Source organism: Nomascus leucogenys, chromosome 8 (assembly GCF_006542625.1).
Source record: "Nomascus leucogenys isolate Asia chromosome 8, Asia_NLE_v1, whole genome shotgun sequence".
Classification (NCBI taxonomy): domain Eukaryota; kingdom Metazoa; phylum Chordata; class Mammalia; order Primates; family Hylobatidae; genus Nomascus; species Nomascus leucogenys.
Genome location: NC_044388.1, coordinates 51,221,563 through 51,249,509, shown reverse-complemented (window position 1 = coordinate 51,249,509; position 27,947 = coordinate 51,221,563). Strand labels below are relative to the sequence as shown.

The 27,947-nt window shown below is 41.6% G+C and overlaps 1 protein-coding gene across 1 annotated transcript; it reads left to right on the top strand.

Annotated features, from left to right (window-relative positions):
• Positions 1-1,839: 1,839 nt before the first annotated feature.
• Positions 1,840-10,752, top strand: SERPINB1 (serpin family B member 1). The gene is made up of 7 exons (XM_003272192.4): positions 1,840-2,049; positions 3,250-3,425; positions 5,155-5,292; positions 5,813-5,930; positions 7,548-7,690; positions 7,775-7,942; positions 9,763-10,752. Exons 2-7 carry the CDS (start codon positions 3,258-3,260, stop codon positions 10,165-10,167), a joined length of 1,140 nt encoding a protein of 379 aa, XP_003272240.1. The 5' UTR covers positions 1,840-2,049; positions 3,250-3,257; the 3' UTR covers positions 10,168-10,752.
• Positions 10,753-27,947: the final 17,195 nt, after the last annotated feature.

Below are 27,947 nucleotides of genomic sequence, written 5' to 3'. Positions count from 1 at the left end.
CAGAACTTCAAGACAATAAACTAGGATATTTGGTGGAAGAAATCTCTGAGCAAAGAGTTGAGAGTGCAGCATGGCTTCTCTTGACTGCTTATAGTAAAATGTAGGCAAAGAGAATGAATTAAAGACGAAGTTTATAATCAAGAGGGAAGCAGAGCTTAAAGTTTTGGAAAATTCTCAGCCTGGCCATGTAAAGAATGAAAAGGCATGTTTGGGAGAGAACACCAAGAGTGTGGCCAGGCTCACATTTGGTAATGAGATGAGTATGTATAGAAGGAAGCCAGATGCTATTTATCAAGACAATGGAAGAATGAGCCCAAAGGCATTTCTGAGGTTACTGGTGCTGGATTCCCATCCCCGTCCCAGAGTGCCAGGACCCTGGGGGCAGAATGGTTTTAAGGGAGGACTCAGGACACCATGGAACCTTGGGGCTTGCTGCCTAGGGCTGCTTCAAGTCTCTGCCCCCACCCCCGCCCCACCATCACTCTTTGGCCACCATCCCAGGTGTGGCTTATGCAGGCCCTTGTCAGGCCACCCTTCCTGTAAGCCTCGGCAGTGTCCACATGATGCTAACTCTGCAGGTGCACAGAGTGCATGAACCATGGAGACACGGCCACCTCCACCTAGATTTCAAAGGATGTCTAGGGGAGCCCGGGGGCCCAGTCAGAGAATTGTCGCTGAGGTGAGGCTGCTGCAGAAAGCCCTCACTAGGGCAATGTTTAGTGGAGCAGTGGGATTGGGGCCACTGCAGAGAGCCCCAACTAGGGTAATATCTAGTGGAGTTGTGGGAACAGGGCTGTCCCTGAGAACCCAGAACTGTACAGCCACCAGCATGCAAGTCTATCCTGTGAGAACCTAGACCTCAACCTGTGAGAGCGGCTGCATGGGTTGCACCTAGCAAATCCATGGGAGTGGATCCCCTGGAGCCTAGGGGACCCAGTCCCCACCCCCATGTGCTTGGAATGGGGGACACAGCATCCAAGAAGATTATTCTGAAGCCCCAAGATTTAATGCTGTTTGCCTTGTCGGGTTTGGACTTACTTGGGACCAGATACTCCTTTCTTCTTGCCTGTTTCTCCCTTTGGGAATGGGAATGTCCATCCTATGCCTGTCTCACCACTATATTTTGAAGGCATGTAACCTATTTGATTTCACGGGCTCATAGCTGGAGGGGAATTTCGCTTAGGATGAATTGTACTTTGAATCTTATGCCTTTCTAATTTAGAAGATATGTAGGTGAGAGTTTGGACTTACATTTTAAAGTTGATACTGGAACTCTGGGGGCCACTGGGATACAATGCATGCATTTTGTATGTGAGAAGGGCATGCATTTGGAGGGCTGGGGCAGAATGCTATGCTTTGAATGGCTGTGTTCCCTTCAAAATTCATGCTGAAACAATCCTCAATGCAATACTAAGAGGCGGTGCCTTTAGGAGGTGATTGGATCATGAGGGCACCTTCCCCAAGAGGGGGATTAGTCCCTTATACAAGAGACTTCACATGAGATTTGGCGCCTTTCGCCCGTCCACTTTCCACCATTGAGGATGCAGCAGCAAGCTGTCATCTTGGAAACAGAGGGCAGGTGTTTGGAACTGGTTCTGTTTTATCTGATTCTGGGGGCCCCTCTTTTTACCCTGTGCAAGATCCCCAGGATTCAAGTTAAAGGGGCTCCCAATATAGATGGGACTCAAAAGGAGTCATTTGCCCTCTAAGAGGTGTCACAATATGTCGTCTCAGTCATTCACACCTTAGTAAAAAAAAAGCTTTTCAGGTCCTTGCCAGAGTCTCGAGGAAAGGCTTTGAGCTGAGAAAGGCGCCGCTGCCCTGAGGAGGGCGCTGCCCGGAAGACACGCTCACTTCTGCTTCCACTTAGGCAACCTCGGCTGCTCTGACTGCCTGGCAGTCACAGGGCAGGGCCGCCGCCACGCCCGCGGCTGCTGGCCCGGGTGACACTTCCGCTTGCTATAAGGGCAGCGGCCCTTGGTGCTTCCTGCCAGACCCCGCACCCAGCTCGGAGCCCGGAGCCTGGAGCCTGCCTCGGCGGCCTATCGGGTAAGTCCGGGCCTCGGACCGGTGGCGCGGGGCGGGCTAGTGGGAGAGGCCAGGCTCCCTCGCTCAGCTTCCAGCCCAGCGGGCCCCACCCCCCGGGCTCAGGCCCATCAGACCCGCAGCTCCCTGCACCCTCCTCCCTCCCAGCTTCGCGCCCCCATCCCTTCCGGGCGCGCCGTCTGAGACAGACGACCTCTGATCTCCCGCCCTTGCCTGGGTACAGGCCGGGCCAGCCTGCGAGGGAGGGAGGGAGGACGACAGATGCAGGCGGAAGGCAAGACTGAAACCTGAGATCAGAATGTTGTCCCTTCTCGCTGAATTCCCTTCCTCCCAGAGCTGTTTGTGACAGTTTCCAGGCAGCCCAGGGCCAAGCCGCGGCTCCTCTATCTGCAGCTGCAGGGAGAGAGAGGAGGAACCCCGTGCGATTCTAGAGACGATTTCACAACAAGGAGAAATCAGCTTTGTACTTACATGCCGAGCAGCCAGCACAGTTCTTCTTTGCCTGTCCTTGGGGGAAGTTAGGGCTCTGAGAGTGGAGATCAAGATGGGCTAGTGGGTGGCGGATGGGATGCTGCACCGCCAGACCCTGGACTGTGGTGGGTTTCCAAACTGGCACATCCTACACCGGCTCTGGGCACCGGACCTCTTATACCTTTTGAATCTCAAAAATAAGGAAGAATTATATTATTATAATAATTACAGTGATACCTTTGCTGGAGTTTTAATGCACAGTAGGTAGCTGAGTCTCTGATAGAATGCTGTTAGTTCAGGTGAGGGTAGGCAATGGATTCATTGCCCAATGAATCAGAGACTTGAATCAAAGGCTCAGAAGCACGTGCGCTCCCACACATAGGTTGGGAGGACCCAGGGCTCGGTGGCTATGCCAAAGGTGGGGTGGCTGGGGCTTGTCCTACCCTCACCCCACCCCCAGACTCACCTGTATGCAAGGGTCAGAGCCCTTTAGGGCACCCTGGGTGCCCTAAAATCCCCTGTAACTGCTGAGTCCTTGGCTAGAATGGTCCCACATTTGTGGGCCTGGGAAAGTGTTCTTGCCCTGCTGGAATAAAAAAGCGGGGAGAAAGTACAAGATCCAGGATGCCACAGGGCGGTTGGCAGAAATTGAGGAAGCTTCTGGAGAAATAGTGCTGCCTAATCTGCTGGCATGGGCAGTGGGCACCATGGGGACCCTGTTCTGTGTTGCAGTTTTCACCATGGAGCAGCTGAGCTCAGCAAACACCCGCTTCGCCTTGGACCTGTTCCTGACGTTGAGTGAGAACAATCCGGCTGGAAACATCTTCATCTCTCCCTTCAGCATCTCATCTGCTATGGCCATGGTTTTTCTGGGGACCAGAGGTAACACGGCAGCACAGCTGTCCAAGGTCAGCAGAAACAACAAAAAGGGTCTGCTTTCCTCCCATCTCCGTACGAATGGACAGTCTGTAGGGAAAGGTTGTGCCTTTGAGCTCTTACAGTGTGTTTTCAAAACCGCATTTTTATGAGATCAGACTTTCAGAAAAGTCACACTTGTATGCAGGCTTTCATTCATCATCAGGTTTTTCCTAAGTACTTACCACATACCAGGAACTGTTTTTCGTATTGCTGAGGAGACAGCAGTAAGCAAAGCTGACAAAAATCCCTGTAGGGCGAGGCTTCTGTTCCAGTGGATGAATCTGACAGCTTTCCTGAAAGCCATACTACATCCTCCTGAGCTAGCAGCTTCCAGTTTTTGCTTTGCATATGATATGCAACTCATAAATATTTCCTGTTACATAACACTACTTTCAAGCATAATGAGAGGAATAAGACATAGGGAATGCATTATAGTGGAGAGAGTGGCATTGCTTTTTTGCAAGGAAAAGAGAAAAAGTGACCCTGTGGTTCTATAGTCCCAGGGTGCAGAGCATGGCTCAGTGGGCTGTGGCACAGCACGCCCTGCAGGAGAGGCAAGGGGGAGACCCAGCAGCTTCAGGAGCAGGACCCAGCCCTTGGCGATGTGACAGGTCACTCTCATGCCCAGCCTTCCTTCTTGTCCTTAATGGACATAAAGGGGACTTCTGTGCTTGGTACTCTTTAATTCTGAGAAGAGAACTCTAGCTCTCTCTCTCAAAGCCCAGCAGAAAGGAGTAGTAAAAGTGGAGGCTCTTCTAACATACCTGCCGCAAATTACACTGCACCTGTTCCTTGGCAAGGTGCAGCCCAGGATCCAAGTTAAAGGGGCTGCGAAGCTTCTATTACTCATTGCTTTAGATATGAAAGCATTTTAAAGATTTTTTTAAAATCCATTTAGAAAAAAAAACCTCTATTGCTAATTGTTAGTTGCTTCTTGCTGGGTTATATAAGTTCCCAGCTTGAGGCTTTCCAGGGACTTTAAAACCTCAGCAAATAATAGTTTTAAGGACTCCTCCCGCATTTCCATTAAAGCAGTTGGAGCATAGGCACAGTGCAAACATTCCATATCCCGGTGAGTAATGTGGACTTTGTACCCTATGCAATTTTGTTCTTTGTGTCTTAATCATAAAGGAACCAGCCTAGGTCTCATAAAATCACAAAGGGCCTCTTGATTTGTAACTGACACATGGGGAATTAAACTTTTGACAGAATGTTAAGTTTAAGGAAGTTATTTTAAAATAAGTGAGTTACTGATGTTAATAGGGTAATAAAATTTTAAAAGCCTCAGTCTGTACTATCTTTGTGGTTCTGAATAGAGGATGAGTCCTATTTTTACTGCTCATTTCTGAGAACTTTCAGTAAAATTATATTTGATACAGAATATAAATATGAACATACCATTTATTATTTTCTTTGGAAAAGGCAGTCTTATATATAAATATTTAGTGTATTAACCACCCACATTTGTGGAACTGCAAGTATAACAAAGAGTGATGTAAAAGCAATGTCTAAAGTTGTAATCATTCTGTCTCACAAAGCCATAAATTTTGGATTTCCTATTGTTTGTTCTGCAATGACAAATTAATAAAGTATTGGGTTTGAGATCATCAATAATTAGTAATAAAACACATTAATTTAATTTGATAGAAGGAAACACCAAGGAATCACTTTATAGTTTCAAAATAAATGGTTGTAGAAAGAAGGTTTTCTTTATTTTAGACTTTTCATTTCAACACGGTTGAAGAGGTTCATTCAAGATTCCAGAGTCTGAACGCTGATATCAACAAACGTGGAGCGTCTTATATTCTGAAACTTGCTAATAGATTATATGGAGAGAAAACTTACAATTTCCTCCCTGTAAGTACTTCACCCTTCACATTCTAAAACCCCACTAGACAGTGCAGATATTTTCCAGCACAATCAAGTCATGGAAGTCACTTTTAATATTTGTAAACTTTCAGAAAAACAATACAGAAGGCAAACATGGCAGAATGCAAACTTTAATTGACATGGCGATTTTGTGTTACAGTCTTTTTAGTGAAAAGATAGCTCCTGGAGGTTTTACTGAAGCAAGAGGACAATCAGTATTTGTGAAATCTTAGTCAAAGTTCAGAAAAGATTGGTAATTTTATGTAACAACAACAGTATAAGGGTTAGGCTTACCACTACTGGAATGCACAGTTAAAAGTGGCTAAGATAGTAAATTTAATGTTAAATGATTTTTACTACTATAAGAAAAACTATAAGAGTTAGAAATTTTGTGTTACATGGAATTGTAGCCTTTTAGGACAATTTCTGTTGCTTTTCGGGATTTTAGAAAACAATTTCTATATGTAGTAGGAGTTATATATGTTTCCTTTTTCTTTTTTTTAAATAGGAGTTCTTGGCTTCGACTCAGAAAACATATGGTGCTGACCTGGCCAGTGTGGATTTTCAGCATGCCTCTGAAGACGCAAGGAAGACCATAAACCAGTGGGTCAAAGGACAGACAGAAGGTGAGAGCCTGGGCAGAATGGAACGCTGGTCATGTCATTCGTTTCCTCAGTCCACCTTTCCCACCTGCAGTTATTCCCTCCCCAGCTCCCACAGTCCTGGTGCACATCGTGGTTACAGTCAGAGGACGCTGCCGGTGCGTGAACTCTGCACTGCACGTTGCTGGACAGCTCTCAAATGTTAGAAGTTCACCAGAGTGGAAACTTAAACATGATTTAACTCAAACAGCTAAATCCTTTTTTCTCATCAGCTCCCCAAAACTTTTAAAGTTACATTTCAAAGTTAAAACCAACATTGGCAGGCGCAGTGGCTCATGCCTGTAATCCCAGCACTTTAGGAGCCCAAGGCGGGTAGATCATTTGAGGTCAGGAGTTCAAGACCAGCTTGGCCAACATGATGAAACCCTGTCTCTACTAAAAATACAAAAAAAATTACCCGGGTGTGGTAGCACACACCTGTAATCCCAGCTACTCTGGAGGCTGAGGCAGGAGAATCTCTTGAACCCGGAAGGTGGAGGTTACAGTAAACCAAGATCATGCCACTGTACTCCAGCCTAGGCAACAGAGCGAGACTCCGTCATAAAAAAAATAATAAAAATAATAAAAAATAAAAAATAAAGTTAAAACCAATGCTGAATACAGCAAAAAAGGAATTAAAATTTTGAGGAGAATCCAGCCTGCCAAAAGTTACCTAATACTCATATGGAAAGGAATGTCCTGGAATTTCATGGAAATATCTGAAATCAATATTCACAAACTACGTGGTCATAAATTTTTTGCCAACATCTTGTCCATTAAAAAAGTTGTGGTAGGTGGGGACTGACTTGCTCTTAGGGTGCAATTTATTTCTTTACTACATCTCTCTTCTTGCATAGTCCTGTATTAGTCAACCCACTCCAGAAGGCCTGTCCTCCATTATGGGAACTGTTCCCGGCCATACTTGTGGTCACCAAGGTGACCTTTATTTCCAAGGAGTATGTTCTGCTGGTTTCTTTGTTTGTGTGTTTGTTTTTTTGTTTTTAAGAGACAGAGTCTTGCTCTGTCGCCCAGGCTTGAGTGCAGTGGTGCGATCGTGGCTCACCACAGCCTTGACTTCCTGGGCTCAAGGAATCTTATCTCCACCTCCCAAAGCACTGGGATTGCAGGTGTGCGCCACCATGCTTGGTCTTGTTCTGCCTTTTGGATATAGTTTAAACCTTTTTTTGTGAGAGTAGGCATCTACTCAGCAATTTGATGAAGTGATTTACTGATGACTAAAGATATCTTCATTAAGAATTTTTTTTTTCTAAAAAAGAATAGTTGTTACAAAATAAGGCTCATTGTTTATCATACAGTCCAGAAAATGAGACTTTTCCTGTCTTTAGTCTTTCGGCACATTTGACTTGTTTAAAATATCAAGTCCTTTGTGGGAAATTTGTGTGTCATCCTGGTCTGTCCCACAGGTTGTTATATTTAAAGTAGAGACATGTTAGTGAGTAGGGCTTTCCTAAGTTAATATCTTGTTAAATGAAAATTAAGTAGAAAGTATATATTTGAATTGCATTTCCGTGCTAGTATGTTGTCAGTTCAAATTTGGAATTCCAATTTGTATTTTTTTTACGCTAACTTGATTTTTTTTAGGGAAAATTCCGGAACTGTTGGCTTCGGGCATGGTTGATAACATGACTAAACTCGTGCTAATAAATGCCATCTATTTCAAGGGAAACTGGCAGGATAAATTCATGAAAGAAGCCACGACGGATGCGCCATTCAGATTGAATAAGGTGAGGTGAGGTAACTGTACAGAGTCATGCATTGCTCTAAAAGAATGCAGAGAATAATTTCAGTGATTTTTTAAAACTGTTCAGAAAGACAGAAAAACTGTGAAAATGATGTATCAGAAGAAAAAATTTGCATATGGCTACATCGAGGACCTTAAGTGCCGTGTGCTGGAACTGCCTTACCAAGGCAAGGAGCTCAGCATGGTCATCCTGCTGCCAGATGACATTGAGGACGAGTCCACGGGCCTGAAGAAGGTATGGCTCCTGGGCTTCATGCTTTGTGGTTCCTCCTGTGTGTGTGTCGCGTGGTAGGTAGGTGCTTGTTAAGTGTTCACTGATGGTGCATTTTCCAGTAGTTTGTCATTCCTTTGTAAATGTAGCCCATCGACACTTACTACACTAAAGCCCAGAGTTAATTTTGTTTTTTTTTAATTTACTTATAGAGACAAGGTCTCACTATGTTGTCTAGGCTGGTCTTGACCTCCTGGCTTCCAGCGATCCTCCTGCCTCAGCCTCCTGAGTAGCTGGGACTACAGCTGTGAGCCACTGTGCCCGGCTAACATTTCATTTTTCGAGAAAGATGGCCAGCTACTTTCAGTGGACACTTGTGATGGGGTCATCAAAGATCTATACTAAATATAATACTTGTTAGTAGCAGCCCATGGAAAGGCTCTTGAATTAACTTTAGAGGAAATTACAGTAAGATGAGGATTGTTTTACTGAGGAAAAAGATTGAAAAGCACCAAATAGTGTAGCATATATCTTCATCATGTACTATGAAATTCTATTATTACACTGTTCGTTCTCATCACAATTCATATAGATAGTGAATTAAATTTTCAATGGGTACAGGACAGAAAAAGCCTCATGTGACACGTTAGGCCTATTTACTAATATGATCTTTGTATGGGGCTTCCATTATATGTAGGGACTCTAGCCTGCTCTGTGCTGTCTGTCTCCTCCCCAACTAAACTTGCTATCAGGAAGGGGGGTCTAATATTAATCACTTCCATGTACAGACTTTTAATACATTGTATAAAAACCAATGTGGTCTTTCTTTCGGTTGTATTTTTGCATTAGTTTTTTTCCAGATTGTAAAGTGAAAATCTCTAGCCTCAAAAAAGGAATTATCAGCACCATTAGAACAAGTAGAGTGATGGTTCTGTTCCAGTCCAATAGCTATAACAATGGTAATGATAATAGCTGACATTTGTGTAGCACTATGGGCCAAGCACTTTATATACATCATTTCATTTAATGCTCTCAACAGTCTATAAGGTAGATGTAAGTAATGTCCACATCACGTTGCAGATGAGGAACTAGATCCAGTGCATAATCTTCCTTTTAAATTTTTACCTAGGAGCTAAAGTTATTAGATATTACTTAAGCTTCAGTTGGATTCAGACTAAATAGAAGAAATATTTTAAATTTCTTCTAGCACTACTCAACCCGGAAGTAATAGCAGCTGTCATGGCCTATCACAGTAATCCATTGTGATAGGGGTTTAGTAAACCCTGGATGAATGGATGGATGGATGAATGGGTAGATGGATGGGTGGAGGATGAGTAAATGGGTGGATGGATGATAGATAGGTGGACAGATTGTTGGATGGGTGGGTGGGTGGATAGGGGAATGGATGGATGGATGGGTGGATGGGTAGATGGATGATGAATAGGTGGATAGATGGTTGGATGGGTGGGTGGGTGGATAGGTGAATAAATGGATGTATGGATGGGTGGCTGTGTTGCTGGGTAGCTGGATGGATGGATGGATGGATGGATGGATGGATGGATGGAGTGGCTGAATGGGTGAATGGGTGGATGGGTGGGTGAGTGGATGATGGACCCAATGTACAAAGTCCCTTGAACCTTTGATGACTTGGAACACCACCTCTGCCCTATTTCATCAATTGCCAGAATGAAATAAAATGCTCCAAATGGAAACTGTTTTGGCACAAAACATGAAGGAAACTAACTAGCAACTGATATTATGGGTCCATTGATTCAAATAATACTTTATTGCCTTACTTAAGTAAAATTGATATCACTTCTTCTTTCACCTTATTTTAATTGCAGATTGAGGAACAGTTGACTTTGGAAAAGCTGCATGAGTGGACTAAACCTGAGAATCTCGATTTCATTGAAGTTAATGTCAGCTTGCCCAGGTTCAAACTGGAAGAGAGTTACACCCTCAACTCCCACCTCGCCCGCCTAGGTGTGCAGGATCTCTTTAACAGTAGCAAGGCTGATCTGTCTGGCATGTCAGGAGCCAGAGATATTTTTATATCAAAAATTGTCCACAAGTCATTTGTGGAAGTGAATGAAGAGGGAACAGAGGCAGCAGCTGCCACAGCAGGCATCGCCACTTTCTGCATGTTGATGCCCGAGGAAAATTTCACTGCCGACCATCCATTCCTTTTCTTTATTCGGCACAATTCCTCAGGTAGCATCCTGTTCTTGGGCAGATTTTCTTCCCCTTAGAAGAAAGAGACTGTAGCAATACAAAAATCAAGCTTAGTGCTTTATTACCTGAGTTTTTAATACAGCCAATATTTCTTATATCTTTACCAATAAAACCACTATCCAGAAACAAATCTTTCATTTTCTTTGTAAGTTTGGCTCTGTTGGCTGTTTACACCCATGAATTTTGGCACGGGTATCTATTTTTATTTTTTTACATTGAAAAAATCCAGTGGTTGCTTTTGAATGCATCAAGTAAAGAAGAAGAAAGGAATACATCAGATGTGTAGATTCTTGACCATGTAGTAATCTATAAAATTGCTGTATCCTCCTGATAGCCATGGGAAAACATGATAAGATGGTCATTTATTTTGCAGTTAGAATTTTAGAAGCCATGAAATAGACAGACACCCTGACTGTTGAAGGGAGGTTTAAGAACAGATATTCAATTGAAATATAAGAGAGCACCCCAACTGAGAGCCCAGGTTATGAAGATAAACTTGCCTTGCCTGACGTTTCTGTCCGTTGTTCTGCAGAATTAGTATTCTGTTACAGCCCTCTAGTTTTTAGACTCTTCAATTAAAGGGCCAATGGTTATAACCTGCATTCCCTTTTTTGTTCTTCTTTATGTATAATATATAGTTCATGTGTCACTGGGTGTCTTAGGATAAAAGATGCCAAGAGTCTACAAAAATAACCATGTAGTAAGATAAACTGCTGAACAAAAGTTTTACTGTTAGCCACCTTCTCATGGATTTTCTTTTTTCTTTCTTTTCTTTTCTTTTTTTTTTTTGAGACAGAGTCTTGCTGTTACCCAGGCTGGAATGCAGTGGCACAATCTCGGCTCACTGCAACCTCTGCCTCCTGGGTTCAAGTGATTCTCTTGCATCAGCCTCCTGAGTAGCTGGGATTACAGGCATGCACTACTAGGCCTGGCTAATTTTTGTATTTTTAGTAGAGATGGGGTTTTGCCATGTTGGCCAGGCTGCTCCTGAACTCCTGATTCAGGTGATCTTCCCACCTTGGCCTCCCAAAGTGCTGGGATTACAGGCGTGAGCTACTGTGCCTGGCCTTCTCACATGTTTTCTGATTATGGCTCTTGACTTCCTTCATCCCTACAGGTTGTTATGCCAATAAGATAGCATTGTGCAAGGCTGTGTGGGGAGATGGGGTGGGGGCTCTTGGACTAATATAAAACTTTGTCAAATGTAGTTCTTTGAATGGGGCCTGAAACGCTGCATTTTCTTGCTTCCACAAGGATAGTGGGCATCATGAATTAATAAAACCTCCTAGGATTCTGCAAGCCAGACTGGTCTCAGGCCTCTTCTTATTGCTCCCCTATCCTAGACAGGTTAAGACTACAAGTGGGGATTCTTGGCCTTACAACATCGTTGGTAGAGAGGAATTCCACATGTTAACAACAAAATTTTAGCAACTCTTTTGCCAACAAACTTTCTTCCCCCGCCCCACCCCCTTTTTTTTTTTTTGAGACGGAGTCTCGCTCAGTCACCCAGGCTGGAGTGCAGTGGCGCGATCTCGGCTCACTGCAAGCTCTGCCTCCCGGGTTCACGCCATTCTCCTACTTCAGCCTCCGAGTAGCTGGGACTACAGGCGCCCGCCACCACGCCCGGCTAATTTTTTTGTATTTTTAGTAGAGACGGGGTTTCACTGCGTTAGCCAGGATGGTCTCGATCTCCTGACCTCGTGATCTGCCTGCCTTGGCCTCCCAAAGTGCTGGGATTACAGGCGTGAGCCACCGCGCCTGGCCGCCTTTCTTAAAATACTTACCATATTCCAGGTTTTCTCACTTACAGGAAAAACACTGCCTTCTGTAAGTCTTCTCTTTTGGTTCCTCATCCTAAAATCCACTCTGATTTGGAGTAAATCATGTTAATTGTGTAGAAACTGAATTGTAGGGGCCCAAGTGAGCCTGCTCAAGTTATATATGAGGGAACAGTCCTATAGGCTATGAGTAAATTGTTGAAGGTTAAAACAATTGGTGAGTTCCTGGGCAGAGACTTGAATCCAATTCGTATTTTATGTGGAGAGCATCTAATTTACGTAATGGTGAAATCGTTACCTCAGGCCTCTGAAGACAAATAAAAACCAAACAAATAAAACAAGCATCAGCCCAAAGGCAAGGGAGGGCTAATCTGAACATAAAGAATTATTGGGCCAAGATCCAGAACAAATGGGAAATTCAGAAAGGTGAATCTGGAAATTGGGGCTACTTCTGCCCCAGGGCCATCTGCCAGTCCAGAAGAGGGAAATGAGAAGTGGTAGACAGAGTTTGAGCCTGTCAAGAGCGGGGGGCCCCATTATACTGCCTCTGCTTTTCTTTGGCATCCTAAGAGCTATGCCCTGTGAGTATGACAGAGTCAGCTCAGAATGCAGCCCTGCTATAAGTCACTGGACAGCCCAGAACTTTCCAATCCCTAGAAGTAGATTATTTTCATCCTGGTTTGCTGCTACCCATGGGCACATTGCAGAAGCAAACAAAAATCATATTTTGGAGAAAATTACCCATAAACCTCAAATCATGTTTATCATCAGCTTTTATAATATGATATCCAGCACATAATCAAAGATAATTGCACAGTTGAGGAGCCGTGACAATGTAAACTAAAACCAGCACAAAAGATAGACAATAGAAACACCAGTGCAGGGGCTCTAAATATTAGAATTGTCACACACAAACTAGAAAAGAACACTGTTTTCTATGATCAAGATGATTAAAGACAAGGTTTAACATTTCAGCAGATAATTGGAAACTTAAAAGAGACTGCATATTTGAATAAAAATAAGACAGAAATTCCAGTGCTCAAAAATACAATAATAAATGAACTCAATAGATAAGATTTAACAAAAAATTGGATAGCTAAAGAGAGAATTTGTGAATTTTAAAGGTCAAAGAAATTATTCATAGCTTCTTCCAGAAAGACAAATAAAACCCCAAAAGGCAAAAGAATGGAAAATATAAGAGGGAGGATAAGAGAGTCAAGGTAGTCAATAAGAAGAGGCTTAATGGGAGAAGAGAAAGCATACAGCAGAATCATATTATATGTATTTACTCATTATTAATTATTACTTTTTAGATACAGGATCTCACTTTGTTTCTTGGGCTGGAGTGCAGTGGCGCAATCATGGCTCCCTGCAGCCTTGAACTCCTGGGCTCAAGTGATCCTCTCACTTCAGCGTCCCAAGTAGCTGGGACCACAGGAGTGTGTCACCACACCTGACTAATTTTTAATTTATTTTTTGCAGTGACAGGATCTCCCTATCTTGCTCAGGCTGGTCTCTAATCCTGGCCTCAAGCGATCCTCCCACTTTGGCCGCCCAAAGTGCTGGGATTACAGGCATGAGCCAACACACCTGGCATCAGAATCGTATTTTAAAATCTAACATTCAATGTTTATACTAAAACAGATAAAGAGTGTCAATTCACAGAGTCTGGAAACCCTACTCAAACCCCAAGTAGGAAAATACAAAGAAATCCATCTCCAGACGTATCCTAGTTAAAGTGCACTCATCCAAAGACTAAGGGAAAAATCACAAAATGAAAGCAACCGAAGAAAAGGCCAAAGTACCTTTAAAGAGGCAGTGATTACAACGTCAACACATGTCAACAGAAATAATAAAAGCCAGAAAACCATAGGATGATTCTCTCAATATGTTGGAAAAAACAAAATCTAAAAACCTGGCCAACCTAGAATTATTGTATGCCCAGGAAGAACATCCTTCAAGATATTTTCAGACAAAAACTGAGAAGGTTCACCATCAGCAGACTTCCCCTGAGAAAAAGTCTAAAGGAGATTCTTTACGCACAGGAAATGTCAGAGTTGTAACAACAACAAAAAAAGAGCAAGAAAAATTGATGAATATAACAAGTTTAAATGAATATTGACCATATAAAACAGAAATGATGTCTACAAAGTTTCAAATATATCCAGAATTAAAATAAATGATAACAGAAGTTGGGGAGGGAAATGGAGTCAAAAGTTCTAAGGTCTTTGCATTGTCTGGGAAGGGAATAAAGTACAATTACAATTCCATTAGCGGTTGATAAAGAATGACAAAGCGTACCATCATCAGTCTGAAGGAAGAACAGAAAGATGAGAAAATGATACATAGAGTAGGCATGACAACTAGCAAGATGGTATATTAGACTCTAAATAAAATGTACATTGAGTAAATGTCCCCGTTCCAGTTAAACAACAAAGGTGGTCAAGCTGGATTGAAAAAAACACTATATGCTACTTAGAGGAAATAGATGTAAAACATAAGACTAGGGAGAATTTGAAAAGAAAAGAATAGAAAAAGATATATCATGCAAATACTAACCATAAAAGTAAGTGTAGCTATAACGGCATTAGGAATAATGTCTACAGAGTCTCAAATGTATCCAGAATTAAAATAAATGATAACATAGAACTTGGGGAAGGAAATGGAGTTAAAAATTCTAAAGTCCTTGCATTGTCTGAGAAGAGAATAAAGTACAATTACGATTATATATTTCCTATTCCTATTCCAGAGATAAGGACAGACATTTCATAACAACAACAAGATTCAACTCACTAGGAAAATATAACAATTCTAAACTTGTATATATCCAACAACATGCCCTCAAAATGAAACAACAAAAATAGAAAGAGATTAAAGGAGAAATTGGTCTGCAGTTTGAGAACAAGACAAGGATGTGCTATCACCACTTAATAATTTAATGAAGATCCTAGCTGATATACTAACTCAAGAAAAAATAAAATAAAATATATAATGATTTGAAAGAAAGAACAAACCTCATAATATTTCAGATTATTTTTCTAGAAAATCTGAATTATTAGAATTTAAGTAAGTTAAGTAAGGTTGCTGGTTATAAGTTTAATTTGTAAATCTAGTTTGTATTTCTAGGTAACATCTGCAGTTAAAAAAATTTTAATACCATTTATAAGGACATCAAAAAAAACTTTAGTGCCTAGGAATGAATCCAACAAGTTGTTTGGGACTCTATACAGAAAACTATAAATGTTATTGAGAGTAAATGAAAGAGATCTGAAAAAATGAAGAGCTATGCCATAGTTATGATGCAATACTTTAAATATGTCAATTGGGCTGGGCATGGCGGCTCACGCCTATAACCCCAGCACTTTGGGAGGCTGATGGGGGAGGATCACTTGAGCCCAGGAGCTCTAGATCAGCCTGGGCAGAAGACTTCATCTCTACTAAAAACAAAAACAAAAAAATTAGCCAGGCATGGTGACATGTGCCCATCCCCACTCCTTTGGAGGCTGAGGCAGGAGGATCACTTGAGCCTAGGAGTTTGAGGCTGCAGTGAGCTATGATCATGCCACTGCACCACTCTAGCCTGGGTGACAGAGCAAGACCCTGTCAAAAAAAAAAAAAGAAAAAGCCAATTGGTCTATAGAATCAATGCAATCCCAATAAAAAAACGCAATAGTCATTTTTGTTTGGTTTGGTCTTCTTTTCTGTGAAATACGGCAAGTGGTTCTTTTTTTTTTTTTTTTTTTTTTTTTTTTTTTTTTTTTTTTTTTTTGAGACAGAGTCTCACTCTGTCACCAGGGCTGGAGTGCAGTGGCATGATCTCTGCTCACTGCAACCTCCACCCCCTGGGTTCAAGTGATTCTCCTGCCTCAGCCTCCCAAGTAGCTGGGATTACAAGTGCACGCCACCAAGCCTGGCTAATTTTTGTATATTTAGTAGAGATAGGGTTTCACCATGTTGGTCAGGCTGGTCTCGAACACCTGACCTCGTGATCCACCCGCCTCGGCCTCCCAAAGTGCTGGGATTACAGGCGTGGGCCACCGCACCTGGCCAAGTTGTTCTAATGGTTATATAAATATGTAAAAGCCAAAAACACCCAAGAAAATCTGGAAGAAGAATTAGTAAGAGGATGGACTTAATTGAATCAAGACTTATTCTAAAGCTGCAGAAAATAAGATAAAGCAAGTTTTGGTGCAAGGATGACCAGAAATGGACTAGAACGGAGAGCCTAGAAATAGCCTCCCACGATGAACCCAGCTTCATGTCGAGTAGGACCGTCATCCCAGTGTACCCCAAACAGCCTGTTTACATCTCTGGTCCTAATGTAATTAGTACTTTTGTACCTTTTATCTTTTATTCTCAAAATTTAATCCACTTGGATAATAAATCCTATGGTCATTATACTTATGACAATTGCAGCATTTCGGGGTCGAGAATTAATGGGGAAAATTTTCAATAATTTGTCTGGGACATTTAGGGACCCATCTAAAAAAATTTAAAGTTGATTCCAGCCTTACAACCTACAGGAACATTGATAAAAAGATGGACTGTAGACTTAACTGTGAACGAAAAACAATAAAGCTTTCAGGAGATAATAGAAGCATCTATCTTCATGAACTTGTGGAGAACGATTTCTTAAGAAGACACATACACACGTTTTGCTACATTTAGTGCGTGGCATATGGACTTTTTTGATGCTAAATTGGACCAAATGAAAATTAAGGACTTTAGTTCTGCAAAACATAGCACTGAAGAGTGAAATGGTGAGCCTCCGGGGTAGTTTATACAGGCCAATACCTCAAGAAGCTGTAACATCTAGATAGGCTCTGAGAGTTTCCATTGGCAGCATTCCAATTCCAGAGCTTTTCCCACTTCACTCTGTGATCTCCCAAGCTGCTGATAAAAAAAAAATGTAATGAAGGCAGCCAGAGAGAGCTCTATGTAGTCACAGCTTTGGAGAACTGGCTTCCAAATATCTTCCGAGTTTTTAGTATTTCAGAAACACTGTCTTAGGTGACCCAAAGGAAGCGGGGGCCGATTCTAAGGTGGGAGACCAGGGGGATCTGGTTGAGTGTTATAAAATCTGGGTGCTTTTGTTTATTTCTTTATTTATTTTTATTTCATTTATTACATTATTTTATTTTATTTATTTATTTATTTGAAACGGAGTCTCACTCTGTCTCCCAGGCTGGAGTGCAGTGGTGCGATCTCGGCTCACTGCAACCTCCATCTCCTGGGTTCAAGCAATTCTCCTGCCTCAGACTCCAGAGCAGCTGGGATTACAGGCGCCTGCCACCACACCTGGCTAATTTTTGTATTTTTGGTAGAGACACGGTTTCACCATAGTGGCCAGGCTGGTCTCGATCTCCTGACCTCAGGTGATCCACCTGCCTCAGCCTTCCAAAGTGCCCGGATTACAGTCTTTCCCGCCTGTAATCCTGTGTTGCCCAGGCTGGTCTCAAACTTCTGGGCTGAAGTGATCCACGTACTTCAGCCTCACAAAGTGCTGGGATTACAGGTGTGAGCTACTGCACCCGGCCTATGTCCTTGTATTCTAAATTCTTCCTTACTTGAAAAGTAATCACTATACTGTAACCTAGAATTCTCATCCCACCATAGCTCTTCTTCCAGCTTGGGGCAGGGAGAACTCGCTAATATCTAGTGAGGAATAACACAGGGCCAGGCTGGCGCTTGGAATCTGATATTTGTATTTTCATTAAGTATTATTAACACCAACCTCCCGAAATGGGTGCTATTATCCTCACTCTGTAGATGATCTCAGAGCAGAATGGAGACTAGGTCTCACCGCTCTGAAGGGCAGAAGTCAACCTGATTCGTCATGAGCCGAAGTCCCTGAATTTCACCATGGGATTCTGTCAGAGCGTTGAATACCATTCTAAGCTCTCCTAAGAGGTTTGGGTGTTTCAGTATTAACGTTATCCTTTCACTTTTCACTGTGAAACTCTGCCAATGGAAATGGAACCTTTGATAATTTTGGAATCTTCTATAAACTTGTTCTTGACCAGGTGGACTGGGAATTGCTTGGACATAGGTAAATGACATTTCAGTAGAACCTGCTGATTTATCATCTTTCCATGGCACAAATTCAGCAGCCTTGTCCCCCTCCATTGTCACTGCCAAGAGCCAAGATCATTACAAAAGCTTGTACATCTGGTTGGGTCTAAGAAATAAACTAAAGGACACATTTGACTTAAAAAAAAAAATTCAGGACTAAGGGAGGATCTGTTATATTTCAACCTTGGAGAAGGTGATACTTCATAAACGTCTACAGATTATAAAGTAAAAAAGCGTTTCTTCAGCTGAACTTTCAGAGTTCTAATTACATATATTTAAAATGACAGAATTGCAATGCTGGGGAGACTTTTGATCTGAAAAACCAGTCAGCAGCTGCTGTGACCGCAGCTGAATACCCAGGTTGTGGAAGAGGGGTGTGGAGTGAATGAATTAACCCCAAATCACTCTGCCCAAGGATAACTTATAATGTGACATCTTATATGTGTTGTATAACAAAGCTGATTTTCTTTTTGAGACGGAGTCTTGCTCTGTTGCCCAGGTTGGAGTGCAATGGCACCATCTCGGCTCACTGCAACCTCCGCCTCCCGAATTCAAGCAATTCTCCTACCTCAGGCTCCCGAGTAACTGGGACTACAGGCATGTGCCACCAGGCCCAGGTAATTTTTGTATTGTCTTTTTTTTTTTTTTTTTTTTTTTTTTTTTTGAGACAGAGTCTCACTCTGTTGCCCAGGCTGGAGTGCAGTAGCCCAAACTCGGCTCACTGCAACCTCTGCTTCCTGGGTTCAAGTGATTCTCCTACCTCAGCCTCCTGAGCAGCTGGGATTACAGGCATGCACCACCACCATGCCCAGCTAATTTTTTTTTTTTTTTTTGAGACAGAGTTTCGCTCTGTTGCCCAGCTAGAGTGCAGTGGCGCAATCTCTGCTCACTGCAAGCTCCGCCTCCTGGGTTCATGCCATTTTCCTGCCTCAGCCTCCCCAGTAGCTGGGACTACAGGCACCTACCACCGCTCCCAGCTAATTTTTTGTACTTTTAGTAGAGACAGGGTTTCACCATGTGAGCCAGGATGATCTCGATCTCCTGACCTCATGATCCACCCGCCTCGGTCTCCCAAAGTGCTGGTATTACAGGCATGAGCCACCGCGCCTGGCCTGTATTTTTAATAGAGATGGGATTTCACCATGTTGGTCAGGTTGGTCTCGAACTCCTGACCTCAAGTGATCCACTCTCCTATAATATATAAAATATATATATATTTGAATGTCAAAAAGCCTCAAGGCTGCTGAAGCATTTTATGGCCAACAGTGACATAAATGAATTCACATTAAAACACTGACTCTGCCTGCCACTTGAAGAATAATTGCAAGGTAGTCAGGAGTGGGAGCTGTGGGGTCACTCAGGGGTCATGATAGTGGCTTCCACCAGGAGCCAGAGGAGGTGGACATGAAGAGATGGATGTGAGACCTACTTGATAGCAGCACTTTGCAGTCTATAAGTTGTGGAGGGTGAAAGACAATGAATTTTCTATTAAAGTTTTCCTTCAGCTTTCTAGCAGTTGGGCAAATGCACATGCTACCCCTGAGATGAGAAGCCCAGAAGGCTGACAGTTCTGGTGGAAGGTGGGAGTGTAGTCATGAACACATGGGTCTTCCAGAAGGAGATGCCACGTTGGTGGTTGGGTATGTGGATCTGCAGCTCAGAAGCAAGGTCTGGGAAGAGATGTGAACCTGGTTACCCACACCACAGAGCTGTAAGATTGCATGGATGGGCGTGGTGGCTCACACTTGTAATCCCAGCACTTTGGGAGGCCGAGGCGGGCAGATCACAAGGTCAGGAGATCGAGACCATCCTGGCTAACACGGTGAAACCCTGTCTCTACTAAAAATACAAAAGCAAAATTAGCCAGGCGTGGTGGCGGGCGCCTGTAGTCCCAGCTACTCGGGATGCTGAGGTGGGAGAATGGTGTGAACTCGGGAGGTGGAGCTTGCAGTCAGCCGAGATTGCACCACTGCACTCCAGCCTGGGCGACAGAGCAAGACTCTGTCTCAAAAAAAAAAAAAGATTACATGGATGAGAACGTGAAGGATGTGAAGAGGGGAGGGCCCCTAAAAGAGAACCAGAGGTATCCACCATTCAGGGCCAGGAACAGAATGAGAATGACCAAGTTGGCCAATGAGAAGTGGTCCAGAAAGGAGATGGGAGAGCTCAGGGGATAAACTGTATCACGTTCTACTGAGAGGTCAGGTGACGTGAGTTAGCAACATGGAGGTCACTGGGGACCTCAGCAAGGAAAATGTATTTGGAGTGGTGGGAACGAAAGCCAAGTTGAAGTGGCTTAAAGAGTAAATAGCCCAACTCTGGCTGCAAGATTGTGGCACTAGCATAGATTTTTTTTCTTATTAATCAGCCTTGAGTCATAGTTTACATATCATCACCCATTTTAAGCATAAATCTCAATGAACTTTGATAAGTGTATATCCTTGTGAATCCAGCACCCAAGTCAACATATAGAACACCCTGTCACTCCAGGAGTACACTCATTTTTTAAATGTCACTACAGATTTTTTTGTTCTGTAATTTTATGGAAATGGAACTGCACACTAAGCACTTTTTGTGCTTGACTTCTTTCACTTGGCATGCTTTTGAGATTCATCCATGTTGTTACATGTGTCAGTTCATTCTTTTTTAACACCAAATAGCATTTCATTGTGTCTTAGTCTGTTTCGGTGGCTATATCAAATCACCATAGACCAGGTGGCTCATAAACAACAGAAATTCATTGCTTACAGTGCTGGAGGCCACAAAGTCCAAGATCAAGGTACAGGAAGATTTGATGTCTGGCAAGGGCCTGCTTACTGGTTCCCAGATGGCCCTTTCTTGCTGTGTCCTCATGTGGAAGAAGCGGGGAGGCAGCTCTCTGGGGTCCTTTTTATAAGGGTGCTAATTCCATTTATAAGGGCTCCACCTTTACGACCTAATCACCTCCCGAAGGTTCCGCCTTCTAATATCATCAGCTTGGGGGTTAGATTTCAGCACATGAATTTTAGGGGAACACAGATATTCAGATCATAGCATTTAGATATATACTGTAATTTAATTATCTGCATATTTTTAATGGACATAATTGAGTTGGCTCTATGCAGTGAAAGCAAATACAATTCAGCATTAAACAATCTAGTAAGAAGAAAAACAATATAATGAGAAAAAAATTATAATCATATGACAAATGGTGAAAAAGCATTTGGAAACACTTAACTCCCTAACTTGATAAGGAACTTTTGCTAGAAACCCATAATATCATGCTTAGTGGTAAAATATTATAGGCATCTCCATTAAAGTCAAGACCGGTTGTTAAGGATACCTGCTATCACCAACACCAATAAATTTTTCTAGATATTGCAGACAGTGAAGTGAGTCAAGAAAGAGAACTGAAGTACAAAATTAGAAAAAGATAAAGAAAATATCTAGAAAACTAGGGAATCAATTAAGAAACTGCTATAACAAATAAAGGAGACTAGTAGGATAGCAAGATTCAAGGTAACTATACAAAAATTAGTAGCTTTGCTATATAAAAGTAATGGTAAAGTAGAAATTGGAAAAAAAAATCCCATTTACCATATCAGAAAAAAAATCTAGAGATTAATAGAGGTGCAAGAGTAGGAAGAAAACGACGAAACTTTAGCAAAAGATACAGAAGACAAGACTACAGCACCACATTATCAGAAGACAGACTTAATATGGCAAAGACACCAATCTCCCCAAATTAATCCATAGTTCTGATGTAATTCCAATCCTAATTTGACAAACTAATTCTAAGGCTTTTCTGGAAGAGTAAATGAGTAAAAATAGGAAAAGTATTTTTGAAAGAGGGGGAAATGAGAAAGAATTAGTCCTATAGTTAAACACTGTGGCTCTGGCTCAGAAATAGACAAACCAATAGCGTAAAAAACCATCAGGTAATAAAATCTGTGAGAACCTGTGAGAGTTCATTGTGTGATTAATGAGCCGCCTCAAATTTGGGGAAAGGATGGACTAAGTGGGTGTTGAGGCTGTTCTTCGGGAAGAAGTAGTTCTCTACTTTGTACCCTGAACAAATTTCAGATAGATCAAAGTGATAAATTTAGAAGATAAAGCCACAAAAGTACTGGAACATGATACTGGAGAATATATTTTAAATCTTTGAGTGTGGAAAGGACTTCTCAAACAAGACAAAAGATCCAGAAAGTAGAAATTTAGCCATAAAGTAGAAATTTAAAGATTTGATTCCATAAATTTTGTCTACTACCCATATAAAATAATTTCACAATATATGAGAAAGGCATGGTATCCTTGAGACATGTGCCAGGAGAAGTGATCACTGTGTCCTGCCATCGGGGACAGAAGGTTGTGTACACGACCCCTCAGATGCCTTTGTCCCTGTGGTCCTGTGATTCCGGGAAGCTGCCTCACCAGGACCAAGATGGTAAGTCCTCTGTCCATCTCTCATTGCCCTAGGTGCTGAAGATTAACATAGGAGTAAGAAAAGATGGTTCCTTTGGAAGGTGGCCATCTATCTGGGGAGACAAGTACCATGAGCCGGAGGCAGGGACATCCACTGCATTTTGCAGCACAAAGCGGGAAGTGACTTACTTTGCCCTGGGGAGGTCAGTTAAGCCTGGAACTGGGTTCCACACATTACTACAACTCTCTTTGTTGTTTTTTTTGTTTTGTTTTGTTTTTGTTTTTTGAGATGGAGTCTTGCCCCATCATCAAGGCTGGAGTGCAATGGCTTGACCTTGGCTCACTGCAACCTCTGCCTCCTGGGTTCAAGCGAGTCTCCTGCCTCAGCCTCCCGAGTAGCTGGGACTACAGGCGCACGCCACCATGCCTGGCTAATTTTTTGTATTTTTAGTAGAGATGGGGTTATACCATGTTAGCCAGGATGGTCTCGATCTCCTGACCTCGTGATCCGCCCACCTCGGCCTCCCAAAGTGCTGGCATTACAGGTGTGAGCCACTGCACCTGGCCCTCTTTGCTCTTTGATGATGTTTGTTTTATTTAATCATTTGCAACCATCCATTTTTCTAGCAAGGGAATGCCTTTGACTCCACAAAACTTAGAAAGCTCTTTACAAACAAATGAAGAAAAAAACAACACACCCATGTATTCAGCATCCAGATCAAGAAATCCAATTCTTCCAGCACCCCAGAGGCCACAGACCCCTTCAAAAGAGCATAGAGGAATTTTATCTATATACTGTCTTAATTTTCTTAGTTATATTTTGTGTATATGTGTGTGGCGTCCATGATCAATCTATTCTGAATGACCAACTACCCTTGTGAAGAAAGTAAATCCTTTAGGACTAAAGTTCTGTATTTGGCTTTTAGGAGGATACGAGTTCGTAGCAAATTCTAGCCATCTTTGGTTTTTCTTTCCCTAGCCTGCTCTTTTCTCTTGGATGTTAACAAACCCTTCTAGATGTGCGCAATCCAGCACCAGTTCAGCAGGAAACCATTCTCTTCCTGAACAATTCAACCACAGTTTTGTCATGATGGTCCGTTAAACTCTCAGGAAGTCCTCTTTGCTCGTTACTTTTTAGAAAAAATAAAAGCTTACTTTTATTATATGTCAAAATCAGCACTGACACAGAAAACTCCAGTGAAGAAAAGCCAAATAATTGCTTAATTTATTTTGCTAAGAATCATCAAGCCAGCAATCAAGTGGATCATGGGAGGAAAGTAACACCCTAAAGAAAAGGAAAGGTGCCTGTGTTCCCCCAACCCTACCCACTCCCTGTTTCCTTTGGCTTCAGTTTTGAGCACAGCCGTTCCAAATTCCAATCTGTCACCCTGAGGTGGCTTTGCGTTGACATGATCAACAATGACTTTGACATAGATTGAACTCTAAAAGGAAGATAATATCTCACACTACAAAGTGCTGAAGTGACAGGAACTTTTCTAAGTTCTAGGAGCGTATTTAATCCTCTCAACAATCTGATGAGTTGGGTATGACCTGTGTCCTCATTTTACGGATGGTGACACTGAGACACGATGTTAGGCACATTGCCAACAGTCACAAAGGGCCAGGATTCAACCTAGACTGTCTGGCCCCAAAGCCTGTGCTCTTTTCTTTTTTTAATTTGTATTTACTTATTTATTTTCATCCTTGAAAAAATAATTTTACTTTTATTTTGTATTCAGGGGTGCATCTGCAGGTTTGTTCCATGAATGTATTGCGTGATACTTAGGTTTGGGGTGTGTGTATACCACATTTTCATTATCTAATCCACTGTTGATGGGCACCTGGGTTGAATCCATATCGTTGCTATTATGAATAGTGCTGCAATAAACATCCGAGTGCACGTGTCTTTCTTATAGATTGATTTGTTTTCCTTTGGGTGTATACCCACTAATGGGATTGCTGGGTCACTTGGTAGTTCTGTTTTAGGTTCTTTGAGAAGTCTCCAAACTACTTTCTACAGTGGCTGAACTAATATACATTCTCAACAGCAGTGTATAAGTTTTCCCTTTTCTCTTCAGCCTCACCAGCATTCGTTGTTTTTTTGCAAAGTCTGTGCTCTTACCCACTTTACTTCCCCCAGCATAACACAGGCTGGTGAGGGAGGTGTGACACTTCTTCAGGTGCTCAAGGCAGCCTGTGGCAGACCAAAATCTACTACGCATCTTGAAGATTGTTGCTCAGATCCACGTATTAATGTTTCTGAATACTGGAAACTGTGCTAGTGGCTGGGGACCAGGAATAAGTATAGCGGAGTCCTTGCTGGCAAGGAGTCCTTTAACAGAGGAAAAAGACAGGGCAGAGTATGTGCTCAGATGCAGACGACTGAACATAAAGACCGGATTCTATTTGGAGCTGTTGACTCAAAGAGCAAAAGGAGATGGCCGTTAGCATATCACACATAGAAGCCATATTCCCCATGGGCAAAAATGAAGAATGTTCTGTAAGGGTCCTTCAAGCTGTACCACCCTGTGGTCCTCACTAGTGTTCATGGTCCTGTTAAGGGATGGGACACACTGGCCAAATGCTGGTGATCAAGCCAGCAAAGCTTCACCAGGCAGGCAAAACAAGGTATCTGGCAATAATTTGGATACATCACGTCACTGCAGTTCATTGTGCTGAGTAAAAATATTACACACAGCCCGGGTATGTAATAAAAACAAAATATAAAAAAACAAAAGTCACAAAATGTCCCAGCTGGCAAAGAGACTGCACTCCAAATGGGAGGGATCCTAGACAGGAAGCACAGTTCATATTTATGGAATAGAATGGGACAGCTAGATGCTTTGGTTTTTTGGGGGAAGTATTTAGCCTAACCCAATCACAACATATATATTTTCTAACTCAGGGATTCATGAGTTATTATCATAGATTGCTCATGGTTATTACCGAAGGTTGCTCTGTCTCTTTGAAACCAACCATGTTGCCAGGCAACAGCTTCTTGTTGATTTCATTTCTCTTCTTATCATTGTCTCACTAACTTCAGCAAATCTATCCATATTCTGTTCTCTCCCACACGAAATAAAGTCCCTTTACATTCCTGAATTATGAGGCAGCAGAAGTAAAAAGTGATAGATTCATCAGGCTTAATTATAAGATAAGATGCTGGATATTTTACTGCTATTTCTGCAGTCTCAGCTTTGGTTTGAGTTTGAAGCATTATGGGTCAAAATTCCTAATGATTTTTGAAAATGCCACCGTGAGGCCTGTGGCAGAGCAAGCAGTTATACTGGGGGAAAGCAAAAATAAACTTTCAGAGTTCAGGTTCATGTGCTGTAAGTGATTTGGTCAGAACTGGATTTTCCTGGAGAGCAGGAAGGTTATGATAACCTTTGAATTTTCAACACAAATCAACAAGGCATGTTTCCTTTTTATAGTGGTAAAAATGTTGGAGGATTTGGGAACACTGAGTGTTTATTGTACCTGAAACCAGGCCCATCTAAGCCAAGAAGAAATGTTGATAGCCTACAGCTGTTCCCGGAGGAGTCCAGTTCCTCTGCTTCCGGAGATCTTGCTTATCCTCTGACTAATGCCTGAAATTCCATGGCTAAGCTACACTCTGTTACCTTAAAATCTTGAGTCTTCTTTACTATAAAAATGCTTACTACAGGAATGATGGTCTTTAGCCACCTTTTACATCTTAGTAAAGATTACTCATTTATATCTTGGTAGGAATGAAGAATCTGAAAGTGAAGTATGAGTGGCAAGAAGGACAGAATGAAGGCACTGCATTCTGGATAAAATGACAAAATAACAGGCCTGAAGCACAGACTTTGGAGAAAACACTGGCCCTAAGACTGTCCCTAATTTGCGCACCCTAGTTGTCTAATGACTTACATAAATACCTGAATGCACAGATACCAGACAATACAGACTTATTTTGATTCCTCCTTCTTCCTCACCAGCACCCAATCCTCATCAACCACAAAGCTATAATTACAGCTTCTCTTTCTCCTAAACCAATTCTAGTCCATGCACATAACAAATGATCAAAATACATTGAGCAAAAACTGAAAGAACCGAAAGAAGAGACAGATAAACCCACTATTATAGTAACAGATTGTAGTACATCTCTCTCAATAAATGAGAGAACAAACAGACAGAAAATCAGTAAAGCTACAGAAGCCTTGAACAACACTACCAACCAAATTGACCTAATTGACATGTATAGAACACTCCACCCACCCAACAACAGCAGAATACACATTTTTCTCAAGGTACATGGAACGCTGAGCAAGATACACCATATTTTGGACCACAAAATGAGTCTTAATACATTTAAAATTATACAAATCATAAAAAGTTTTTTTCTGACCACAATAGAATTACAATAGAAATCAGTATCAGAAAGATATCAAGAAAAATCCTCTATGTAAAAACTAAACAATGCACTCTAAAGTAACCCACAGGAGAGGAAATGAAATCAAAAAGCACTTTGAAGTGAATTTAATTTTTAAAATTAAAAAAATGACATATCAAAATTTGTGGTATGCAGCTAAAGTAATGCGCAGAGAGAAATTAAAGTATCAAATGTCTATGACAGAAAAAAGAAAGTCCTCAAATTGATGATCTAAGCTTCTGTGCTTAGAAGTTAGAAAACAAAAATAAACCCAAAGTAATCAGAAGAAAGGAAATAATAAATATAAGAGCTGAACTCAATCAAATAGAAAGCAGAATAAAAAAATAGAGAAAATCAACAAAGCTAAAAGCTGGCTCTCTAAGAATATAAATAAAATTGATAAATCTCTAGCCAGATTGAACAGGAAAAAAAGATGCAATTTACACATATCAGAAATGAGACAAAGGACATCACAAGATATTCTATGGACAATAAGAAACTATAATTACAAACTTTATACTAATACTAATTCAATAACTTTGATGAATTAGTACATTTATTGAAAGATAACTACCAAAGCTCACTAAAAATAAATCAATAACCTAACTATCAATTAAAGGAGTTGAATTTGTAACTAAACATCTTCCTATCAAGAGAACTCCAGGCCCAGATACTTTCATTGCTGAGTTCTACTGAAAATTTAAAGAATAAATAATAATTTTATATAAACTCTCCCAGAAAGTTGAAAAGAATGAAACACTTCCCACTAATTATACAAGGCCAGTATTACCATGATACCAAAACCAAAGACATTACAAGAAAGGAATATTAGACGCCAAAATATATTATGATGCAGATGCAAAAATTATTAGTTAAATTTTAGGAAGTCTAACAAGGCAATATACAAAAAGATAATACCTAGTGATCCAATGGGGTTTACCTCAGGAATGCAAGGTTGGTTTGACATTCAGAAATCAATCAAAGCACAATTAAAAAAATGAAGGCAATTCACCATATTGACAGATTAAAAGCAAACTGCTATATTCATGACTATCTCAATATGATCATCTGGATATAGAAGAAGCATTCAAAAATTAAACATCTATGCATACTAACACTCTACCCTCAGCAAACCAGAAAGAGAAGAGAG